The following is a 19,885-nucleotide window of genomic DNA, read 5'->3' as shown; positions in this document are numbered from 1 at the left end:
TTCACATAGTTCCTCAGGGTTCCTTAGAGCCACACCACAGGGCAGCCACAAAGGGCAAATGCTTTTCAAGCCTTTGCTTGAATTATATTTGCTGATATCTCTTTGGCCAAAGCCAGCCACATGGCCAGGCCCAGAATGAGAATGGGAGGAGCTAGGGAGGCCATTTTCATAGCACAGTTGAGCACATGGGAAAAGCAAGGAGGGTCACGGACAGAACCTGGAAGCTCTAGCATTTTATTAGTCCAAGAAGATAATGGGAGTTATGGAAGTTTGGCAGCTATCTGGTCAAAGGATTGATAAACAAAAATGGAAGAAAAGAAAGAGTGGATGGATAAGTGAAAGGAGAAGGAAAAAGTGAGGTCAGTCAAGTGCCATGTAGAGGTCAAATTAGAAAAAGGCTGGGGCTAGTCATGGTGGCTCATGCCTGTAATCCCAGCACTTCAGGAGGCCAAGGTGGACAGATTACTTGAGCCTAGGATTTCAAGAGCAGTCTGGGCGACATGGTGAAACCCCATCTCTACAAAAATACAAAAATGATCTGGTCATAGTGCTGCATGCGTGTACTCCCAGCAACTCAGGAGGTTGAGGTGGGAGGATGACTTGAGCCCAGGAGATTGAGGCTGCAGTGAGCCAAGATTGCACCAACACACTGCAGCCTGGGTGACAGAGCGAGACCCTGTCTCAAAAAAAAAAAAAAAAGGGATGAAAAGTGTTCATTGTTTTTAATAGATAGGAGGTCACCTTGGTAGAGTGTTTTGAGAGGGGAGAAGCCAGATGGTGATTAATGATGGCTAAGAAAGACAGAAGATGGGGACCTTTCTTTCGAGGTTTGAGTTATAAGTTAGAGAGGAGAGTAATTGAAGCTTACTTTTTTCTTTTTTTGTTTTGTGTCTTACTACCTTGTTTTGTTTTTGTTTGTTTAAAGATGGCAGCTAAAGGATAGGATCTCTAAATTTAGAGGTACTTTTTCCATATCTTTAATGTATGTAGGAAACATAGTCTAGTTATTACCAGTTCTCCTGAAGCTTAGAAGTGTTCTTTAAATAATGTAAATAATTCACATCTACTTATTCTTTTTTTAAAATGCTCTCTCAGCAGAATCATGCATATTCTTTATGTAAAAGTGATTACTGTTAACTCTTTTAAGAACATAGGATTAAAGATTGTAATTTATTTTATTCCTAGGATCGAAAAATAGAAGATCTTCGACAGTGCCTGAACAGGTACAAGAAAATGCAAGATACTGTGGTACTGGCCCAAGGTAAAAAAGGTAGAGTGTAGCTCGAAAAGTTTTTCTACTTTGGTTGACTCTAGGTGGCTATAAACTTACACATTTGGCCTCAGTTTCTTTCCTGGATCATACCCATCGTCCCAAATTAGGTAGCTCATTCATTAATTGAACAATTAGAACTGTACTCTGCCAGAAAGTGTCCAGCCTGAGGAGTCAGTGTACTGTAGAGTCATTGGTCGGGGAGTGCCTCTCTAAGGAGTTGATGAGATGGCATTCCAGACAGAGAAAACGACAGCATATGCAGAGAGCCTAGGGGGAAAAGAATGTGGCATGCTTAAGAAGAAGAACACCAGTGCAGCTGCAAGGTGGTGGGCAGTGGGGAGAGGGGATGAGATGAGACCATAATGATGAGCAACCACTGGTCATGCAATGGGTGGAGTTAAGCGCTTGCTGAAGTGCAGAGGGACTCACTGAAGGGTTTTAAAAGTCAGCAGTGGCCAGGCATGGTGGCTTATGCCTGTAATCCCAGCACTTTGGGAGGCCAAGGCAGGTGAATCACCTGAGGTCAGGAGTTCGAGACAAGCCTGACCAACATGGTGAAACCTCGTCTCTACTAAAAATACAAAAATTAGCTGGGCGTGGGGGCAGGTGCCTGTAATTCCAGCTACTCAGGAGGCTGAGGCAGGAGAATCGCCTGAACCCGGGAGGTGGAGGTTGCAGTGAGCCGAGGTTGCACCATTGCACTCCAGCCTGGGTGACAGAGTGAGACTCCGTCTCAAAAAAAAAAAAAAAAAAAAAAAAGTCAGCAGCATGATCTTTGTAACACGCAGGCCATGGAGGGAAGTGAGCAGTATTGGGAGCAGCGGAAACCAATTCTGAGATTTGCAGTATTCCAAGTGAAAAAATCTAGTAGTTGCTGATTGGGAATATGTTATGGTAGATTGACCCAGTGGTGTAATAAGATAGAGGAGGAGAGTGAAGAAGAGGGGAGAGATCAAGAAAGACCTTTCCAACTAAAGCAGCTGGGTAGTTGGCGGTTCCATTTACTGATATGGGGAAGCCTAGAGAAGGAACACTGGGCTAGGTAAAGAGGATTGAGTTCAGCTTTGAACATGGTAAGTTCAGAAAAACCCTGTAAAACAGGTACGTAAAGATAGTTGTGCATTTTGTTGTACTTATTATTATTTTATCTGCAGATGGGCCAACTGGCCATCCTCAAATGTGGAGGAAATTTGAAAGGGCTCTTGTTTTTTAGCAATGCATAGGTAGAGTTATTTGCTCTCAACATAAGCACTGGAAATAAACAATTCTTTTGGAAGGTCCCCATGAAATACTCAGATTTTGACATTTTAATTTTGGTGAGTTCACAGAGAATCCTGCTTCGGATCAGGATTTTTGAAAAAAAAAAATTGTATGCAGGGTCTGGCATATTAGATTTTATAAATAATCTGAGTGAGCAAATGAACCTCTGATAATCAGTGTTGACTAGCAATTCTCATCACTCAGCATTTTCCATGCCTTCAGAAGAAGAGTCTCTATCCTATGGAATATTGCAAATTTGTAAGTGATTTTTACATATGCATCTCATTTAAAATATTGTTTAATTTTATAGAGTTTCAACTGTCCAATTCTTATGTTTAAAACCAAGGCAGAAAAAAATTAATTCCTTTAATTAGACTATATTGTAAAACATTTGGAAAATAAAGAAAAGAGATAAAAATCACTCATAATTGCACTGGCATGATCACTATTGGCATTTTTTTATATTGTTTCTTTCTAGCTTTTTTTTCCTGTGCATACGAACATGTAAATAAAAGAGGTAGTTTTTAATGAGGTACAGCAGCACAGATTTTCATAAACCCTTGAAAACTTTGTTCTGTTCCAATAAAGGATTGTATAAACTGATTTCTCACTAGGAGTTATATTTAGTTAATCCTCACACAATTCTAATAACACTAAATTCTAATAAAATTAGAATAACATTCTTGTGAAACCTAAATTAGGAAGCTGTGGTCTGATTAAGATCTTTAAACAAGTGTATGATTTACCATTTCATATTATTTGTAGATTAGAGTCTTAAGTATCATTTTTTTTTTTCTGTTTTTAAAAAAGAATATCTGGCACTGCGCTTTCACCGTTTAATCCTTTTGATTTCTAGAAATGCAAAAAAATTTCTCAAGGTTGCAACTTTGGTGAATATGTGGTTGCTTTTTTCCATCACATTTTTTTTGCTTTAAAATGGCATAAAAGGATCCTCTTGAGAGATCAAAGGTCATCTGTCTTTTTGTTTTTTCTATTCTTTCTATGTTTTTTCAAGAGCACAGCAGTGATGAAAACTAAGTTGTTTAAATGGGACTTTGTTGCTATTTGGAATTTGTTCTTTGTACCAGGTATTATTCAGTTTGATTATTTCTACACTAACATTTGTAAGCCCCGGATTTTAAAACAAAATTACAAGAGAGTTGTTGGAAAAAGTTAACTTTTAATTTTCTTTCCCTCTGATGAGTCAATGTATCAAGTACGACTTTGTCTATTAATATCATAGGTACCCACTGTGGCCCAAGAGCCCCTGGCCCTAGTTGTTCAGTTTCAAATGCTGTTTCCTAGGTCCTGTGTTGTTTTTCAAGGGATGCCAGGAGAAGCTGACTCTGATTTTTGAGGATCAGAAAAAAGTTTATGTTCAATATAATTGGGATTCTTATCTTCTTGTAAAAGTGAAATATAAATCAAAAGCTGCTGTTGTCTTCTCTTTGCTTTGCCTTTTCCTAGGCAAAGATGGAGAATATGAAGATCTGCTCAATTCCAGTTCCATCTCCACTTTGCTGGATGCACAGGGTTTCAGTGATCTGGAGAAAAGTCCATCACCCACTCCAGTAATGGGATCTCCCAGTCGTGACCCATTTAACACAAGTGTTCCTGAAGAGGTATGAATAGACTTTCGATATTTCCTTCATGTTGAAGAGACTGTGTTATTGACAGTTAAAACACTGCTCATGACGTGAAAAACATGGGTTCCTTTCTCAGTTCCATTACCGACTCAAGTGAGGTTATATAAATAAATTGACTTTGGCCACTTCTGCTGGTGACTCTGAAAGATAATTGAATAAAATTTTCTTCTGACTTCTTTAGACTTGGAAGAAGCAACTGGAGAGGAGTAAGCCGTTATACACTCCTTACTTTGCATCAAACTGGCATGAAAATCTGTTTGCTATCTATTGTACACCACACCGAAAGTTTGTGGCTTCAATGACAGCATTTCTTTTGCTGATGACTCTGCACTTCAGCAGGGTTCAGCACGAGCATCTCGTCTCTGCTCCACTTGGCATCAGCTGGAGTGGCGTGAAGGCCTGGGCCTGAGTCGTCTGAAGGCTAACTCACTCATATGTCTGGTGGTTGAGGCTGGCTTTTGGCTGGGACCTCAGCTGAGGCCCCATTTAGAACAACTACCTGTGACTGCTTGGGCTTCCTCACAATCCTAAGGGTGAGCATTCCAGGAGGCCTGGGCAACTCTGCATCACCTATTATGATTTATCTCAGAAATCACATGGCATCTCTTCTGCTGTAGCCACAGGCCTACAGCCCACCCTCATTCAAGGAAAGGAAACATAGACCCTACCCTACCTCTTGATGAACAAGTGACAACATTACATTGTTAGGACACATGGGATGGGATATATTGGTGCAACCGTATTTGGAAAATATAATCTACCCTCTGGCTACACCACTTTATATCCCTCTCCCACGCAAAAGACACTCGCCCCCTTTCCAAAGACACCGGAGTCTCATTCCAGTGAGGCGTCAACATCCCAGGATCTTGTCATCCAGACCAGGTTGAGATGCGGGTGAAGCACCTCAGGTACAGTTCCTTGCGCACAGCTCCTTGGGGACTGTTCCATTGACTTAAAGAGCTGTGGACTTCAAGGACAGTTATCTGCCCTCCACACACCCATACAATAGTTGGACAGGCATAATGTAGCTGCAGTAGCCACTCCCATTAAAAAAGCGGAGCTGGAAGGCTCACAGGAGTCACCAGTCCATAGCAATTCCAAAATCCGGCCAGGCACGTGTTGCCAATCCTCTGGGCTATTGGCACTTCCCTCTAAGTCATCCTTCCTTTGCCTGTATTTGCAGATGAGTAGTTTTCTCAGTTTTGTGCCTGCAGAAATGCCCAAAGATCTCCAAATTCATCTCTTCATTTTCCATTATCTCTGTCCCTTTGAGTCTAATTTGGTGTAATATTTTAAACATTTAGAATTTCATATGAATCATGTTATAATTCACTGAATTAGAGAAGAACACATCCACAGCTATCTTCCCCATAAGCCTATCTCTGTAGCTAAGGTTCCCTGTGAGGCTGCAGTGGGACATCCCATTATTTTTGGAGCCTTTGATCATTTTTCAAAGGTTCAATGAGACAGCACTACTCTAATCTTCCTAAGGTATTTTTTTTTTTTCTATTTTTATTTGATTCTAGTCTAGTCCATCCTGAGGTCTTAGCAAAGGGTTTTACAGCCACATCCTTGGCTCACCTGAATACCATGTTTTCCTGATAGCCCTTGTGCTTGATCTTTGCCCTGAAACCATTTCTTAATTTTAGTGTAGTTTTTTTGTGTCTAGAGAGACCGGGAATGGGAAATAGTTTCATTGTGTAAAGAATCTTGGCTTCCTTATTTTAGTAGTTTCTGTTTTGGTCATTTCTCTTCTCACATTTTACTATAGATAGTGAGAAGAAACCAAGTGGCATTTTTACTTTTTATCTGTTGCTGATAATTACACAATGAGAAGATGAAATTTGAACTGAATGAAAATGAATTCAAGGAGAAGGCAATGAAAATTTCTCTCTTAAATGTAGGAGAGGGCTGAAGTATTTCATTAATCAAGGAATTAGTTAAGGAATAAGAAATACTTTGGTGGAAAATATCCCCTAATTGTTAGATATATATTTATATTGAAAGCAAAAATAATGTTTGACAGCCCATGAGTATGCTGCAATTATAGAACTAGTGTTACATGTAGGGTACACCGGAATAATCTCATGTCCTTTTAGAAAAAGTCTTTGCTATGTGAATTGTAGTTTCATTACAGGTTTTAAGTTTGTAACAAGAATGGTTTGATGAGGATTGAGGGAGGTCAGCCACATTTTTAAAGAAAAGCCAGGAGGGGGATCTGAGTTTGGAATTAAAGTCTAAAAGTTTGAAAAAGATCAAGAAAATGGGTCTGTTAGTATAGTTATATTTTCCTCATGATTAGGAATCTCATGAGACAAATGAACTTCAGGAAACAGCGATGATGGCTAAATAAGTTGCCCAGGATTCACCATAAAGATTCAAACTGAAAAAGTTGATAGTGAAATAATCTCCTACTTTATAAATAATATGACTTCACATTTTATAACCTTTTATTGCGTTAAAGGATGAGCCCACCACTGAATAACAGAAACAAAAATCACAAAGCTGAATTTATTGCTTACTTAAGTGAGTGAGTGTTCCTGGTCAAGTACATTCTCTTCTAGCTGATCATATGTGGGTTTTGGGATGGTTGGAGCTCAAGGACTGGTGGACTTTCTGAGGCAAGTGTGAGTCGACGTCCACTGTAGATATGTGGTTACTAAGGTGAGACTGTTGCTGACTGGTTGGTGTGTAGAAGTGTGTTCACTGGTGTGAGTCCTTACCAGGCAGCTTTCAGAAGTGAAGAACTATCACTGGTTGACTGGCAGGAGTTCATTGTGACAAACTTTGTTCATTTTTTTTTTTTTTACTGAAATATTTTTCGTTCATTCATTTATGATGTAGCCCACAATCGAACTGCTCTACGGTTGTAAAAAATTATTGAAAACCGAAGTATTAAAATTATTTCACAGGCTCCTTCCTTAGGATACACAAAGCATTTGTTTGAGAAAATGTGTTATGCATTTTATTTGTTGCTGTAATATTATTATTATCATTAAGCAAAGTGTTTTAAGTGGTAGCCACAAAGTCCATTGTAATTGGTTTTAATTATATTTTTCATCAATTATGTTAATTGAAATTAGTCAACTAGTTTGCACATAGAATAAGAATTAACTGGCTTGACCAATGTTCCCTATAAGGTTGGTAGTAGAAATCAAAGTATAAATGGAGCTTTTCGCTGGACACAGTGGCTCATGCCTGTAATCTCAGCACTTTGGGAGGCTGAGGCAGGAGGACTGCTTGAGCACAGAGTTCCAGATTAACCTGGGCAACGTAGGGAAACCCTGTTTCTACAAAAAAATTTTAAACATCAGCCAGCTGTGGTGGCGCATGCCTGTAGTCCCAACTACTTGATGGGGCTAAGGTGGGAGGATCACTTGAGCCCAGAAGTTCGAGGCTGCAGTGAGCCGTGATCGCAGCACTGTACTTTAGCCTGGATGACAAAGTGAGACCATGTCTCAAAAAATAATAGTAATAATAGAGTGTTGAAAGCAAAACATGTTACCCAAATCTTACGTTAAATCGTTGCAACCTGCAGGGCAGGCATTGTCATTCTTATTTTACAGAGGGCAAAACTGATGGATGCCTAGCAAAGTGATTTGCTAAGATCACAGATCACTTAGCCAAGTGTGTCAGAGCCAATATTTCAGCCAGGGCTTAAGGTTGTTAGGATTTACTATTACTAGCTGGGTACGGTGGCACACATCTATAATCTCAGCTACTCAGAAGGCTATGGCAGGAGACTGCTTGAGCCCAGGAGTTCGAGACCATTCTGGGCAACATAGCAAGACACCATCTCAAAAAAAGAAAAAAACATTACTGTTAACTTGCTTAATGGTACCATCTTTTTCACAATATTCAGTGTCTTATTCAGAACCAAGTTAAAAAATTTCCTTCCTCCAGAATGATTTCCTTGATTAGTACTTCTTCTGTGTAGATGTTTATATTCGGAAATCATTTTATAGAATTCTGAACAATGATTATGAGATTTTTTGTCAATAGACCATTTAATTGTCTTACTTTTGTTTAATTACTCTGTGGCTTGTGTTTTGTTTTGATTGATTGATTGATTGATTGACTTTTGACTTTTTATGATTACATTACAGTTGCATACCACCATCTTGCAAGTTTCCATCCCTTCATTATTGCCAGCAACTATAAGCATGGAAACTTCTGAAAAATCAAAGTTGACTCCTAAGCCAGAGACTTCATTTGAAGAAAAGTATGTCATTTATTAACAGTGCAATATAAATGTTCAAAATAGTAGATCAACCAAAGACACAGATGTATTGTATTTATTTACAGACACAATTTTTACCTAGAGAAGCAAGAAACAGCAAGACGTCCATTGGGGGATCTGTAATCAGTTCTGTATTATGGAAATAAAAGGTGTGAAGCAGGAAGCGTTAAGAGATGAGGCTGCGGAGGTAGGGTGGTCAGGTTCTAAAGAGATTTTGAGGAACTTGGCTAGGTGTGGTGGCTCACGCCTATAATCTCAACACTTTGGGAAGCCAAGGCAGGCAGATCACTTGAGGCCAGGAGTTTGAGACCAGCCTGGCCAGTGTGGCGAAATCCCATCTCTACTGAAAATACAAAAATTAGCTGAGTGTGGTGGTGCACGCCTATAATCCCAGCTACTCGGAGGCTGAGGCACAAGAATCACATAAACCCAGGAAGTGGAGGCTGAAGTGAGCTGAGATCACATCACTGTACTCCAGCCTGGGTGACAGAGTGAGACTGTGTCTCAGAAAGAAAAAAAAGAAAAAACAGTTTAAGGAACTTGGATTTTTATGTCCTAGGTCATAGGTAACTGCGAAAGGATTGTAAACTAAATTGTCACGGTCGTGTGCTGTGAGTGCATTTGAAGGATGGGTCTGAAGGGGACAGGAAAAGGATACAGTAGTTTGTCTGTAAGCAAATGGAATGTTTTGCCAACATATTCCCAAATTGCCTAGTGTTATTTTAGGCCAAATAGAACATTTAAAAAAAAATAGAAGTAGCTTCCTTTGCACAATTTTTTGTTTTTTACATATCTGTTCACTTAGAACATATATGGTCTTTTATTCGTGAGGTTAATAAATACCTTTTGTTCTTTACATTTTAGTGATGGAAAGATAATCCTTGGTGCCACTGTTGATACCCAACTGTGTGATAATCTTTTGTAAGTTACATTTTATTCAATGTGAAAATGTGATTGAGGCTAGAGGAGGAAGCGAGTTCTGTTATACTAACAATTACTAATACTAACAGCAAATGACCGAGGCTGTTCAATTACTGAATAAATTAATGCAGCTATAATAATTGGGTGGGGGTGAAGGTGAGGAGCTGTAAATTTACAAAGAAATAATGTCTCATTTGCTATTATCTCATGCCGGGGTTTTGCAGGTCTTTAGCCTTGCTTAATCAGTTTTCATTTGAAGTTCAATGCTTTTAATTCATTTTTGCACTGACATATTTTGAGTCCAGTGGGAAGGCGTCACAGGGAATGATGTGATGCTGGAAAAGCTGAGATGGTTTTTTTTGCGTTTTCAGTTTTGTGAACTGACCTAATATCTATGTTTATCCAAGTTAAAGTCTGGATTAAATTAGGAAAGTCTATTTTTAGAGCAGTACTCAAAAATGAGATCTTTTCTTTTCTCACTATTATGTTTTACTTTATTTGGTAGTTGATACTTCTGGCAATGTATACATATAAATACAGAAGAAATGTCTTTTAAAAGTTTGTAAATGTGCGTATTTATATTACTCTGTTTCATAGAGCCAAATACATTACTTCTCTGTCACTCTCTCTAAGCTGGTCACATATCTCTACCTTCAATTTTTTAGTAACACCAGCTCTATACAGTTGAATACTAATTATGTGAAAGAGAGAGTCTCTGGATGTTTATAGTGTCTCTTTCCCTTCACTAGGATAGAAAATGAATTATTATGGACAGCATTAGGGATTCCTCTACTATGCTTTAATTAGAACTATAAAATGAATTGCTTTGCCAGGCTCAGAAAAGTGATTCCCTCATGAATTGAAAAGTAAAGCTTCCATTCTTTATTTTAATTAGAAGGATTAGATATAAATAGTACATGAGTATTTTTAAAGTTCCTAGTTTAAATGTGTACATGCAGAGGACACACCACTAGTCCACGGAAAACACTGCTTTATTTTTGAATATTGACATCACAAGGCTAGTCCTAACTGCTTTTCCAGCTCTTCTAACATGTGTAGGGCAGTCAGAATTATTGGCAGGACAGTTAATCACCCCTGCTTTTAAAAGAAGTAAATGTTGTCAATTAGTTAAGCACATAAGTGACTGCCTGATTCCAGATTTTCTTTCATTACTAGGATTCAACCCACATGCAATTTTAGTTTCTTTCCAAGATGTTTTACTTAGAAACAGTGGCACTGGAGCCATTTATTATTAATTGTTATTGCTGTTATTTTTAGAACTTCAAGTCTGCAAAAGTCCAGCAGCCTGGGCAATCTGAAGAAAGAGACCTCTGACGGGGTGGGTTCTGTGTTTTTTGTCTGTTATCCTGAGAAAAAACTATTTAGGGATCTTCATCTTTTCCCTTTTTGCAAATAAAACTCTCATGAAGAGCTTGTGGTTTTTAGTGGAAAATTATTAGATATTAGGTTTAACAGTAAATATTAAGAAGTACGAATATGAAGGATTGAAAATAGTATGTAAAACCAAAAATGAAGACTTTAATAAAACATTTTGGAAAATAAATGATACTAAGATTTTGTAGCTTAGAAGTAGATAGAAAATTATTTTAACTTATGGAGTTGTATGTGACAAATTCAGAATTATACAAAGGATTTCCCTAACAACCTTAAATATTGTTACTGCTTTGCTTTGCTTTGAACAGGAAAAGGAATCTATTCAGAAGACATCAGAGGTAACTTTTTGTCCAAATTACAATGCAAAAATATTTCTACTTCCATTACATGTAAATTGCTTAAATATCTCCAGTGGATAAAAACTTTCAGAACCTCTAAAACATTATGCCAGATGAAGCCAGACACAAAGTTCACATATTATATGATTCCGTTTATGTGAAATATCCGGAACAGATAAATCTATAGAAATAGAATGCAGATCGGTGGTTACCAGTGGTGAGAGGAGGGAAGAATGGGGACAAGCTGTTTAAGGGTAAGGGGTTTTGCTTTAGAATGATGGAAATGTTTTGGAACCGGGTAGAGGTGGTGGTTGCACAGCATCGTAACATACTAAATGCCACTGAATTGTGTGCTTTAAAATTGTTAGTTTTCTTATGAATTTCACTTCAATAATTTATTAAGAAACAAAATGTTCCTAAGAACAAAAATATTCCTAATGACCATAACTGAGCTTCCTTAGACCTCCCCAAAAGCCCTTCTTAGATTACCGTTAGATTATACACCCGGTGTCCATCTAAAGCAAACATTTTGGTATGTTTAAAGATGTCTTCAGCATGTGCTCAATTCTTCTTTCCCCTGATTTTCTTTCTTTTTCTTTTTTTTTTTGAGATTGTATCACTTTGCTGGCCAGGCTGGAGTGCAATGATGCAATTATAACTCACTGTAGCCTCAATTTCCTGTGCTCAAGTGATCCTCCCACCTCAGCCTTTCAAGTAGCTGGGATTGCAGGCATGCACCACTATACTGGGCTATTTTTTTTTTTTTTTTTTAAAGTACAGATGAGATCTTGTTATGTTGCCCAGGCTGATCTTGAACTCCTGAGCTCAAGTAATCCTCCCACCTCTGCCTTCCAAAGTACTGGGATTACAGGCATGAGCCACTGTGCCTGTTCTGTCCTCTGATTTTCTGTCATTAACCTTGTAAAGATTACAACCTGATAGGCTACTTCCAGATCCAGTCTCTTGACGGTTGGCTCTTAGTGCCAGAGTTATATATGGATAGAACTGACAAAGCAGCTAGTGGCAACAGCTATAATTAAAATCCTTTTTGTCTTTTCAGTTCAATAAGTGGTTAAATGATTTTGACGTCATTGTTGAACCAGGGATAATAATACCACTAAATGGTGCCATTTATAAACTTTTGCTTTCTGTGAGCTATAGATATATAGAGTAAAATAACCTAAAATACCTATATCCCCTCACCCTTTTCTCTGCTTCTGCAAAAAAAGAAGCAGAGGGCAAGAATTATTTCTACTTCTGCAAAAAAAGAAACAGAGGGCAAGAATTATTAAAGAAATGAGAACAAGAAGACAAAAGCATCTTTGTATAAAGTGTCAAGAGTATACAGTGGGGAAAGGACACCCACTTCGATAAATGGTGCTGGGAAAATTAGATATCCATATGTAAAAGAACGAAATTGGACTCCACCTGTCACCAAATCAACAAAAATCAACTCAAGATGGATTAAGAACTTACATATAAGACCAGAAACTATAAGACTGCTAGATGAAAACAGGGAAGCACTTCAGGACATTGGTCTAGGCAAAGCATCTTTGTATAAATACTAAAATAATATAACATGCTGTGTTACAGCCAGCTCTAATTGCCAATTCAAAGAACCAAAAAGCTCAAAATAAAGTTGCTCACTGTGCCTTCATTTTATTATTCTTTGAGGAGAATATTTAAAATAACTGGAGTAGAGTCTCCTTATACTGCTGGTATAGAAGTTTGGACTAATGCCTGCTTTGTAAAATAATTAATGTTATATTGGGCTTCTATTGGCATAGTTATAATATAAGAATATGAACTGTGTTATAGCTAAATCCATGTCGTAATTGTTAGAAAAGTCAGAAATCTGCGGCCATTATTCTGGTTATGTAATGTCTCCATGTCTTTTGAGGAATGAGGCAAACAAAATATAAGAATTTTTGTATCCTAAATATTTAAAGCCCTAAACATATTGATCCTAGATTAGTGATGAACATGTTTTCCTTGTTGCTTTTGTTGTTGTTTCTTAAGTAGCTTTCAGAATTGATTTTTTTTTCAACTTCTGATAAGGCATTTGACATTGGCAATCGATGTGTTAGTTCAGTTATTCTTTTGAATAAACTCATGGATGTGGCGTGAGTGAGTATTTGCTGTTAGCCTGGCATGTGCTGAGGATGCCGCACCTGAAAGCTGTTTCACTATTCTTATCTGCCTCTCAGGACAGAGATCCGGCAGAAAGCAGGCCATTTGGGACCCTTCCTCCCAGACCCCCAGGGCAGGACACCTCCATGGACGACAACCCCTTCGGCACTCGAAAAGTCAGATCTTCCTTCGGCCGGGGCTTTTTTAAAATCAAAAGTAACAAGAGAACAGCAAGTGCACCAAACTTGGGTATGTACGGCCAAAATGCCTTTGCCCTGATCCTTCCACAAGGAGGTAAAGAGCAGTGTCTTCCCTTCCCTTATTCCCTCATTCACTGATTCCTTTCTCTTTCTCAGAAACGAAGGTGGATGACTTAGGGGGAATTTAGCCAAAAAATGCCTCAGTGGATTTAATTTAGTGTTGTGAAGATATATAGACTCTCACCCTGCTCTCTCCTGTGGTATAAACTTAGTGGAAAGACCTAAAATCATGATTCCCTTTGACTTCATCATGGAGTTTCCCATCTATTGTGCCAGTGGATAAATTAACATTGACATTGAGCCTGTGTGTAACATCAGAAGCACGGTGTGCCGCATGCCTCTCCTCCACGGTGTGTATTTGGTGAGGAGGAGTCTGATCTGTGTTTCATTTTGTCATCTCTGTGTTCTCTCCATTGGGCTGCGTGTGATTGTGTGCGTTGTTGGGATATCTGAAGATCGTAAACGAAGTGCCAGTGCACCCACCTTAGGTATTGTACCCCTGCATGCCAGCCTTCACCAGCACTGTGCTCCAAACCAATCTAATCCCTGCTCTTGGCATCTGTGATCTCTAGAAAGCGATCTGACAGCAATCAGAAAATGTAGTTCTCTATTCCAGAGTGTTCTTTCCACCTTCTGCTGAAAAGGACTCTGTAGAGGCTTTGCTTCCAAGCCTAAACGCTGTTTTAACCAATGCTAGTAACACTCACTGTGTGAATAGCTTTGAGAGGACCTAGACGTGTGCAGCATTCCTTAGAGTGCAAGGCAGGAATGTCCTGGGATTGTACATTGCAGCTCTTTCAGCCTTGAAGTGCATATTACCACACACTAACTCCCAGGTCTTTGCAGTCCGTTCTCCATGCTTACATTTCTCCCAGCCTCCAAAAAGAATTTTTTTTAGCCATATAAGGAAGTTTATAGAAGACTTGGAATATTATAGTTTTAGGCTTACTTCTCTTAGGGGAACATTCTTCTGACGTTTTATTACTTTGAAGATGGAGATAATATTTAGTGATGACAGAAGCAACTTTACTTGATATCTGAGGCGTTACCCCACAAAGGGATTTTAGAAAAGAGGCAGCAGCCGGGCGCGGTGGCTCAAGCCTGTAATCCCAGCACTTTGCGAGGCCGAGACGGGCGGATCACGAGGTCAGGAGATCGAGACCATCCTGGCTAACACGGTGAAACCCCGTCTCTACTAAAAAATACCAAAAAACTAGCCGGGCGAGGTGGCGAGCGCCTGTAGTCCAAGCTACTCGGAAGGCTGAGGCAGGAGAATGGCGTGAACCCGGGGGGCGGAGCTTGCAGTGAGCTGAGATCTGGCCACTGCACTCCAGCCTGGGCGACAGAGCAAGACTCCGCCAAAAAAAAAAAAAAAAAAAAAAAAAAGAAAAGAGGCAGCTTAGTTTTCCTCTTTGTAAGGCAGGGCACAAATAGGGGGGAAAGCTCTCAAAATAAAAAAGAGAAATATGGTAGCTTTAAGATGAGAATAAGCTAGGCAGCATTTTCAGGGGCACCTGTACCCATCATGGTTGAAGGACTTGAATTGGGAAAGTTCCTTTAGGTTTTTCCAAAAGGTGCTGTTGTCTTGTATAGATATCTACCTATCTATTCACGTGGACCAGCAAACAGGACTTCTCTCTCTATAGAGAGAAATGTCTAGAATGAGCACTGGATGCATAAAATAAACTGATCTATTCAGACAACTATTTCCAAATAGTTTTTTTTTTGCATCTTTCTTAGAACTGTTTTGTTAATGCTAAGAGGTAAATGCTGCTTATTATAACCTATAATCACAGCTCTGCTTTGTAGAAAAATCAACTTTCTGCCACTTGTAGATCTTGCTGAAACACTGTTCCTGTGATTTTAGTACAACTTTTACTTTCCTTTATAAAGTATAAAATCTCACAGTGAAGACAGCAGTAGCCCTTGTGTTTGCTAGTATGGGATTGTCCACTAAGGGACAGCTAAAAGAACTGAAATAGTTAATGCTTGGAGATCTGAGAGTGGCAACTGTCGATGTGATTCTTTTAAGGTAAAATCAACAGGCGCTTATTTTATGTCAAAAGAAAAATTATGCATATCCAGTTCACTCTTCTCTCAGTGCCTAGAATTTAATAGATTGGAATACATTTCATAAATAAAGAATTGCTGGAACTGGGTAACTGATTTGATATAAAGGCCGAAGGAGAAGGAGTAAAAGGAAAATGACAGAGTTTGAGCTACAGTAACAGGAACAGTATTAGTTAATATTAACCAAATAACAAATAAGAACATTTAAGAGAGGAGGCCAGGCGAGGTGGCTCACGCCCTTAATCCCAGCACTTTAGGAGGCCAAAGTGGGTGGATCACCAGGTCAGGAGTTCAAGACCAGCCTGGCCAAGATGGTGAAACCCCGTCTCTACTAAAAATAGAAAAATTAGCCAGGCGTGGTGGTGGGTGCCTGTAATCCCAGTTACCTGGGACACTGAGGCAGAGAATGCCTTGAACCCAGTAGGCGGAGGTTGCAGTAAGCTGAGATCGCACCACTGCACTCCAGCTTGGGCAACAGAGCGAGACTCTGTCTCAAAAAAAAAAAAAAAATGTAAGAGAGGAAAAGACTCTCAGGGAAATTGGATGAGTTTGTGAAGTCCCAGATGTTCCGACACACTGAATTGGGAATATCACAGGCATTTAGATACAGGACCTGGAGAGAGAGATTGGGCCCAGAGATTTTGATCCGCTAGAGGGCACTTAGAACAGAATCTTAAAGTGGCATGGGGGAAGAAAAAAAAGCAGGAGTGCTACAGCAAAGACGCTGTCAGATGACAGATGTAGGAGTGGTCATGTCAAGAAGCCAAAGGAGATGATTTTGAAGGATGTAGGAGGTAATCAACAGTACCATGTGCTATGGGAAGACTGGGAATAATTCCATCATGAATTCAAATCACTCAAGGAAAGAATATGGCAATCCTATCACCCTCTTTTAATCTCCAAAGGGCTTGTAATTTTATTAACTTTAAACACAGTGAACTATGGAGCAGAACATATATGTGTGTTCCATTTCTAATATTTACAAGGTGCTCTTTGTAAATTACTGATTTATAGACCAACAGAAGAATTCTTAATAGTTCTAGAACCAAGAAGATTAGCATCTTATCATGTTCATTCCATATTTTAAAATTCGTTGTCTGTATTCTGCTCTTGGAGTAGCTGAAACAGAAAAAGAGACAGCAGAGCACCTAGACCTGGCTGGTGCTTCTTCTCGGCCAAAAGATTCACAGAAGAACAGTCCCTTCCAGATACCACCTCCATCTCCAGATGCCAAAAAGAAATCCAGAGGTATCATGAAACTCTTTGGAAAGTAAGTAAAGCAGTGAACAAGTAGAGTGGGCCCTGTCTTACATGTTGCTTAAAGTGGCTGGAAATGGGTATGGACTTGTAAGGCCTTTGTATTCCTCTTATGGAAGGAAGTTTGGATTGTGATGTGGGATTTATTAACTCATTGGGTCTTAGTTAAAGTTTAAATTTAAATGTCTATGTTAATGACACAAAGAGGAATAGTTCCAGTAGCTGCACTAGTTAAAAATTCTCTGATTAACAAGCCTAAGGCCTCCTCAGGTCTAATACTGGCCATGTGTGTTATGTCTTCTTCAGACTTAGGAGAAGTCAATCAACTACATTCAACCCAGATGACATGTCTGAGCCTGAATTCAAAAGAGGAGGGACAAGGGCAACCGCGGGGCCCCGACTGGGTTGGTCTCGAGACTTGGGACAGTCTAACAAGTAAGAAGAGCCAACTGATAGACTTCTGCGTCTCTAGCAAGCATCATAGCCTCATGAGTCTGCAGTGTTAGTACTGTCATTGGGTTAAACAAAGTCATTGCTTAATGCTGTGCCTAGTGAAAGGGGCCATCATCTTCAGAGCAGTGCAATTTGTCAATGGTTGATGAACATACAGAAGGTGAGGGCTGTGTGAACCAGGGGAGAGGCCAGAGCTAAAGTGTCAGCAGCATCTGTGTTAGAATGGCTCTCAGACTTAAATTTTACATAGATGGTAATTATAAGTACTCTAAAGCATAGCTTTGGAAAGACGGGATATTTACATGAGAGTATGTTCTAGATCAGACCACTTGGGTTTGCTTTCTGGCCTTACCACTTTCTACCAGCTGGGTGACCTTGAGCAACAGCTTCCATGCCCTGTGTCTCAGTTTTCTCATCATCATAATTAGTGCCTACTGCAAAAGCTGATCGTGAAAATTAAATAAGTTAATATGTGTTAAATATTTGGCAGATAGTAACTACTCAAGAAGCATTAGTATGTAACAGAATCTATGAAAGTACTTAAAGACAAAAATTCTATCAGAATCCTTATATTTATCAGGACTATGTAATATTTTATCCATTAAGATTCTAAGAACTGCTCCGACACTCTTACCAAAGTTGAGGGCTGTCTTAGAACTACTTCATTGACTCACTGTGCATAAAAGGGTGGGGTTGGCAAACATAAAGTACAAGGCATTGATACCAAATATTTTAACAGTATAATAGACTAGAAACCCTTTAAATGCAGCCCCTCCCATACAGGTGGAACACTGGACATAGGTTACATCAAGGAGGAAACCCTCTTTGGCCTTCTTCAAATACCAAACAGTTTCATTTGCCATATGTTGTCTTTGAACACAGTAGAGCTCCTTGTGCTATTTTAAAAAAGCACATTCATCTTCCCCTCCGCACCCTGCCCGCAGCCCGGAACAAGAACACTATTTGTGTATCTAAGTAAAAGAAAACAGGAATTTTGCTTTGATTGTTTCCTACACTTAGTGACAACATATTGCCCTCTTCTCATTGGTTACCATATGGAAATAAACCATAATTCTGCTAAAGTTAGTTCAAATTAGACTTAAGTTTCTTTCACTCCAACCGAATTTCCTGTTTGGGAATCCAATCTTCAAACAACATGGGTTGAAACTGATACAGTGACTTATGTTTTTCCAATTTAGTCTTTTTCTGTAGAACTTGTTCTTGCTCTGTCACATTAAATCTTTTGTGGTTTCATTTGAAATGAGACAGAGGTCTTAGAAGATAACTTTCAACTCCAGTACCAGTTGTTCCTCCAATGTATACTAAAAATTAAGCTTTTCGTGGTCAAATGTGTATCACCAGGGAACGTCCATGTCTATTGAATGTATAGTTGTTTAAAACTCATGATAAGCCACAGGATTGGCTTTGGATGACTTTTCATGCAATTACTCGTTTTCCTGTAGTGACTTGGATATGCCATTTGCCAAGTGGACCAAGGAGCAGGTTTGCAATTGGCTGATGGAACAGGGCTTGGGCTCCTACCTGAATTCTGGCAAGCACTGGATTGCATCTGGCCAAACGCTTTTGCAGGCTTCTCAACAAGATCTAGAGAAGGTGACTGCTTCTCTATTTTGTTCACACAATGGATACTGAGAAGAAGACAATATGAATGTAGGGTTGTTTTATAGTCCAGAAAGGGCCATGAGTGAAGCCAGTAAATACTCTCTAAATAAAAAATTTGGGTTTTTCAATTGCTTCATGCTTATTTTTTTCTGATGGTCTTGGGAGGACCTGGTCTTGATGATTCCTTATGGAACACTTAAGCCATTGGGCATTTTAATGAAAAATAATTACATAAGCATAATTAAGTTCATATTTCTTGAAATCATTATATGGCTTTATCATTGGCCTATTTTCTCAGTGTAATATATGCAATGCACTTTGCAAAAGGAAAAAAAAGCACCCTACAATTTCTGTCTAATTATTTAACATTTCTTCCCAATTATGTAATATTTTGCACAAAATAAGAGTCAAATTCTTTTTATGCATGCTACAGTTCCTAGCTTACAAAGAAAAGGAGTCACTAGGGAATGCCTAACATGCCCCTAAGCTAATTGTGGTGGTCTTGGCTTTTCAGGGACCTTTGTTCAACAGCACTTTACTAGCGCAAGTTAGGATTGTAATTTAGTATTGAATTGGGTCTCTAGTACTGGCTTCATTTTGGAGAAATTTGCATCCTTTGCCAGTGGCACCCAGCCTATATAGATAGAATTATAAAGTCAATGTTTATTGTTTCAGGAACTTGGAATCAAGCATTCACTTCATCGAAAGAAACTCCAGCTGGCACTCCAAGCCCTGGGATCTGAAGAAGAAACCAATCACGGGAAGCTGGATTTCAACTGGGTCACTAGTAAGAAGTTTTTATTCTAACAAAATGAAATAATTATATACATAGCTGCTTTTTCTTTTTAATCACAAGAACAGGTATTTTGTGGCATGGTAGCAACACTGGCCTCTCTCTTTTAGGATGGTTGGATGATATTGGCCTCCCTCAATATAAGACCCAGTTTGATGAAGGACGGGTTGATGGTCGAATGCTACATTACATGACTGTTGTAAGTGACTCACTCCTGGGGTTTGGG

The 19,885-nt window shown here is 39.1% G+C and overlaps 1 protein-coding gene across 1 annotated transcript in view; it reads left to right on the top strand.

Annotated features, from left to right (window-relative positions):
* LOC105515203 (liprin-beta-1) overlaps positions 1-19,885 on the top strand; it is a 173,411-nt gene that overhangs the window by 140,243 nt on the left and 13,283 nt on the right. Inside the window, exons 9-20 of the mRNA XM_011946966.1 lie at positions 1,186-1,261; positions 4,001-4,155; positions 8,286-8,401; positions 9,284-9,340; positions 10,619-10,679; positions 11,044-11,073; positions 13,281-13,452; positions 16,653-16,803; positions 17,097-17,225; positions 18,707-18,857; positions 19,542-19,653; positions 19,770-19,858. Of these exons, the coding sequence (XP_011802356.1) occupies positions 1,186-1,261; positions 4,001-4,155; positions 8,286-8,401; positions 9,284-9,340; positions 10,619-10,679; positions 11,044-11,073; positions 13,281-13,452; positions 16,653-16,803; positions 17,097-17,225; positions 18,707-18,857; positions 19,542-19,653; positions 19,770-19,858 (1,299 nt within the window). The remainder of the gene's footprint in view (positions 1-1,185; positions 1,262-4,000; positions 4,156-8,285; positions 8,402-9,283; positions 9,341-10,618; positions 10,680-11,043; positions 11,074-13,280; positions 13,453-16,652; positions 16,804-17,096; positions 17,226-18,706; positions 18,858-19,541; positions 19,654-19,769; positions 19,859-19,885) is intronic.

This window comes from Colobus angolensis, unplaced genomic scaffold, assembly GCF_000951035.1.
Source record: "Colobus angolensis palliatus isolate OR3802 unplaced genomic scaffold, Cang.pa_1.0 Scaffold256, whole genome shotgun sequence".
NCBI lineage: Eukaryota > Metazoa > Chordata > Mammalia > Primates > Cercopithecidae > Colobus > Colobus angolensis.
The sequence above is the reverse complement of the archived record's forward strand: the minus strand, read 5'-3'. Positions and strand labels throughout refer to the sequence as shown.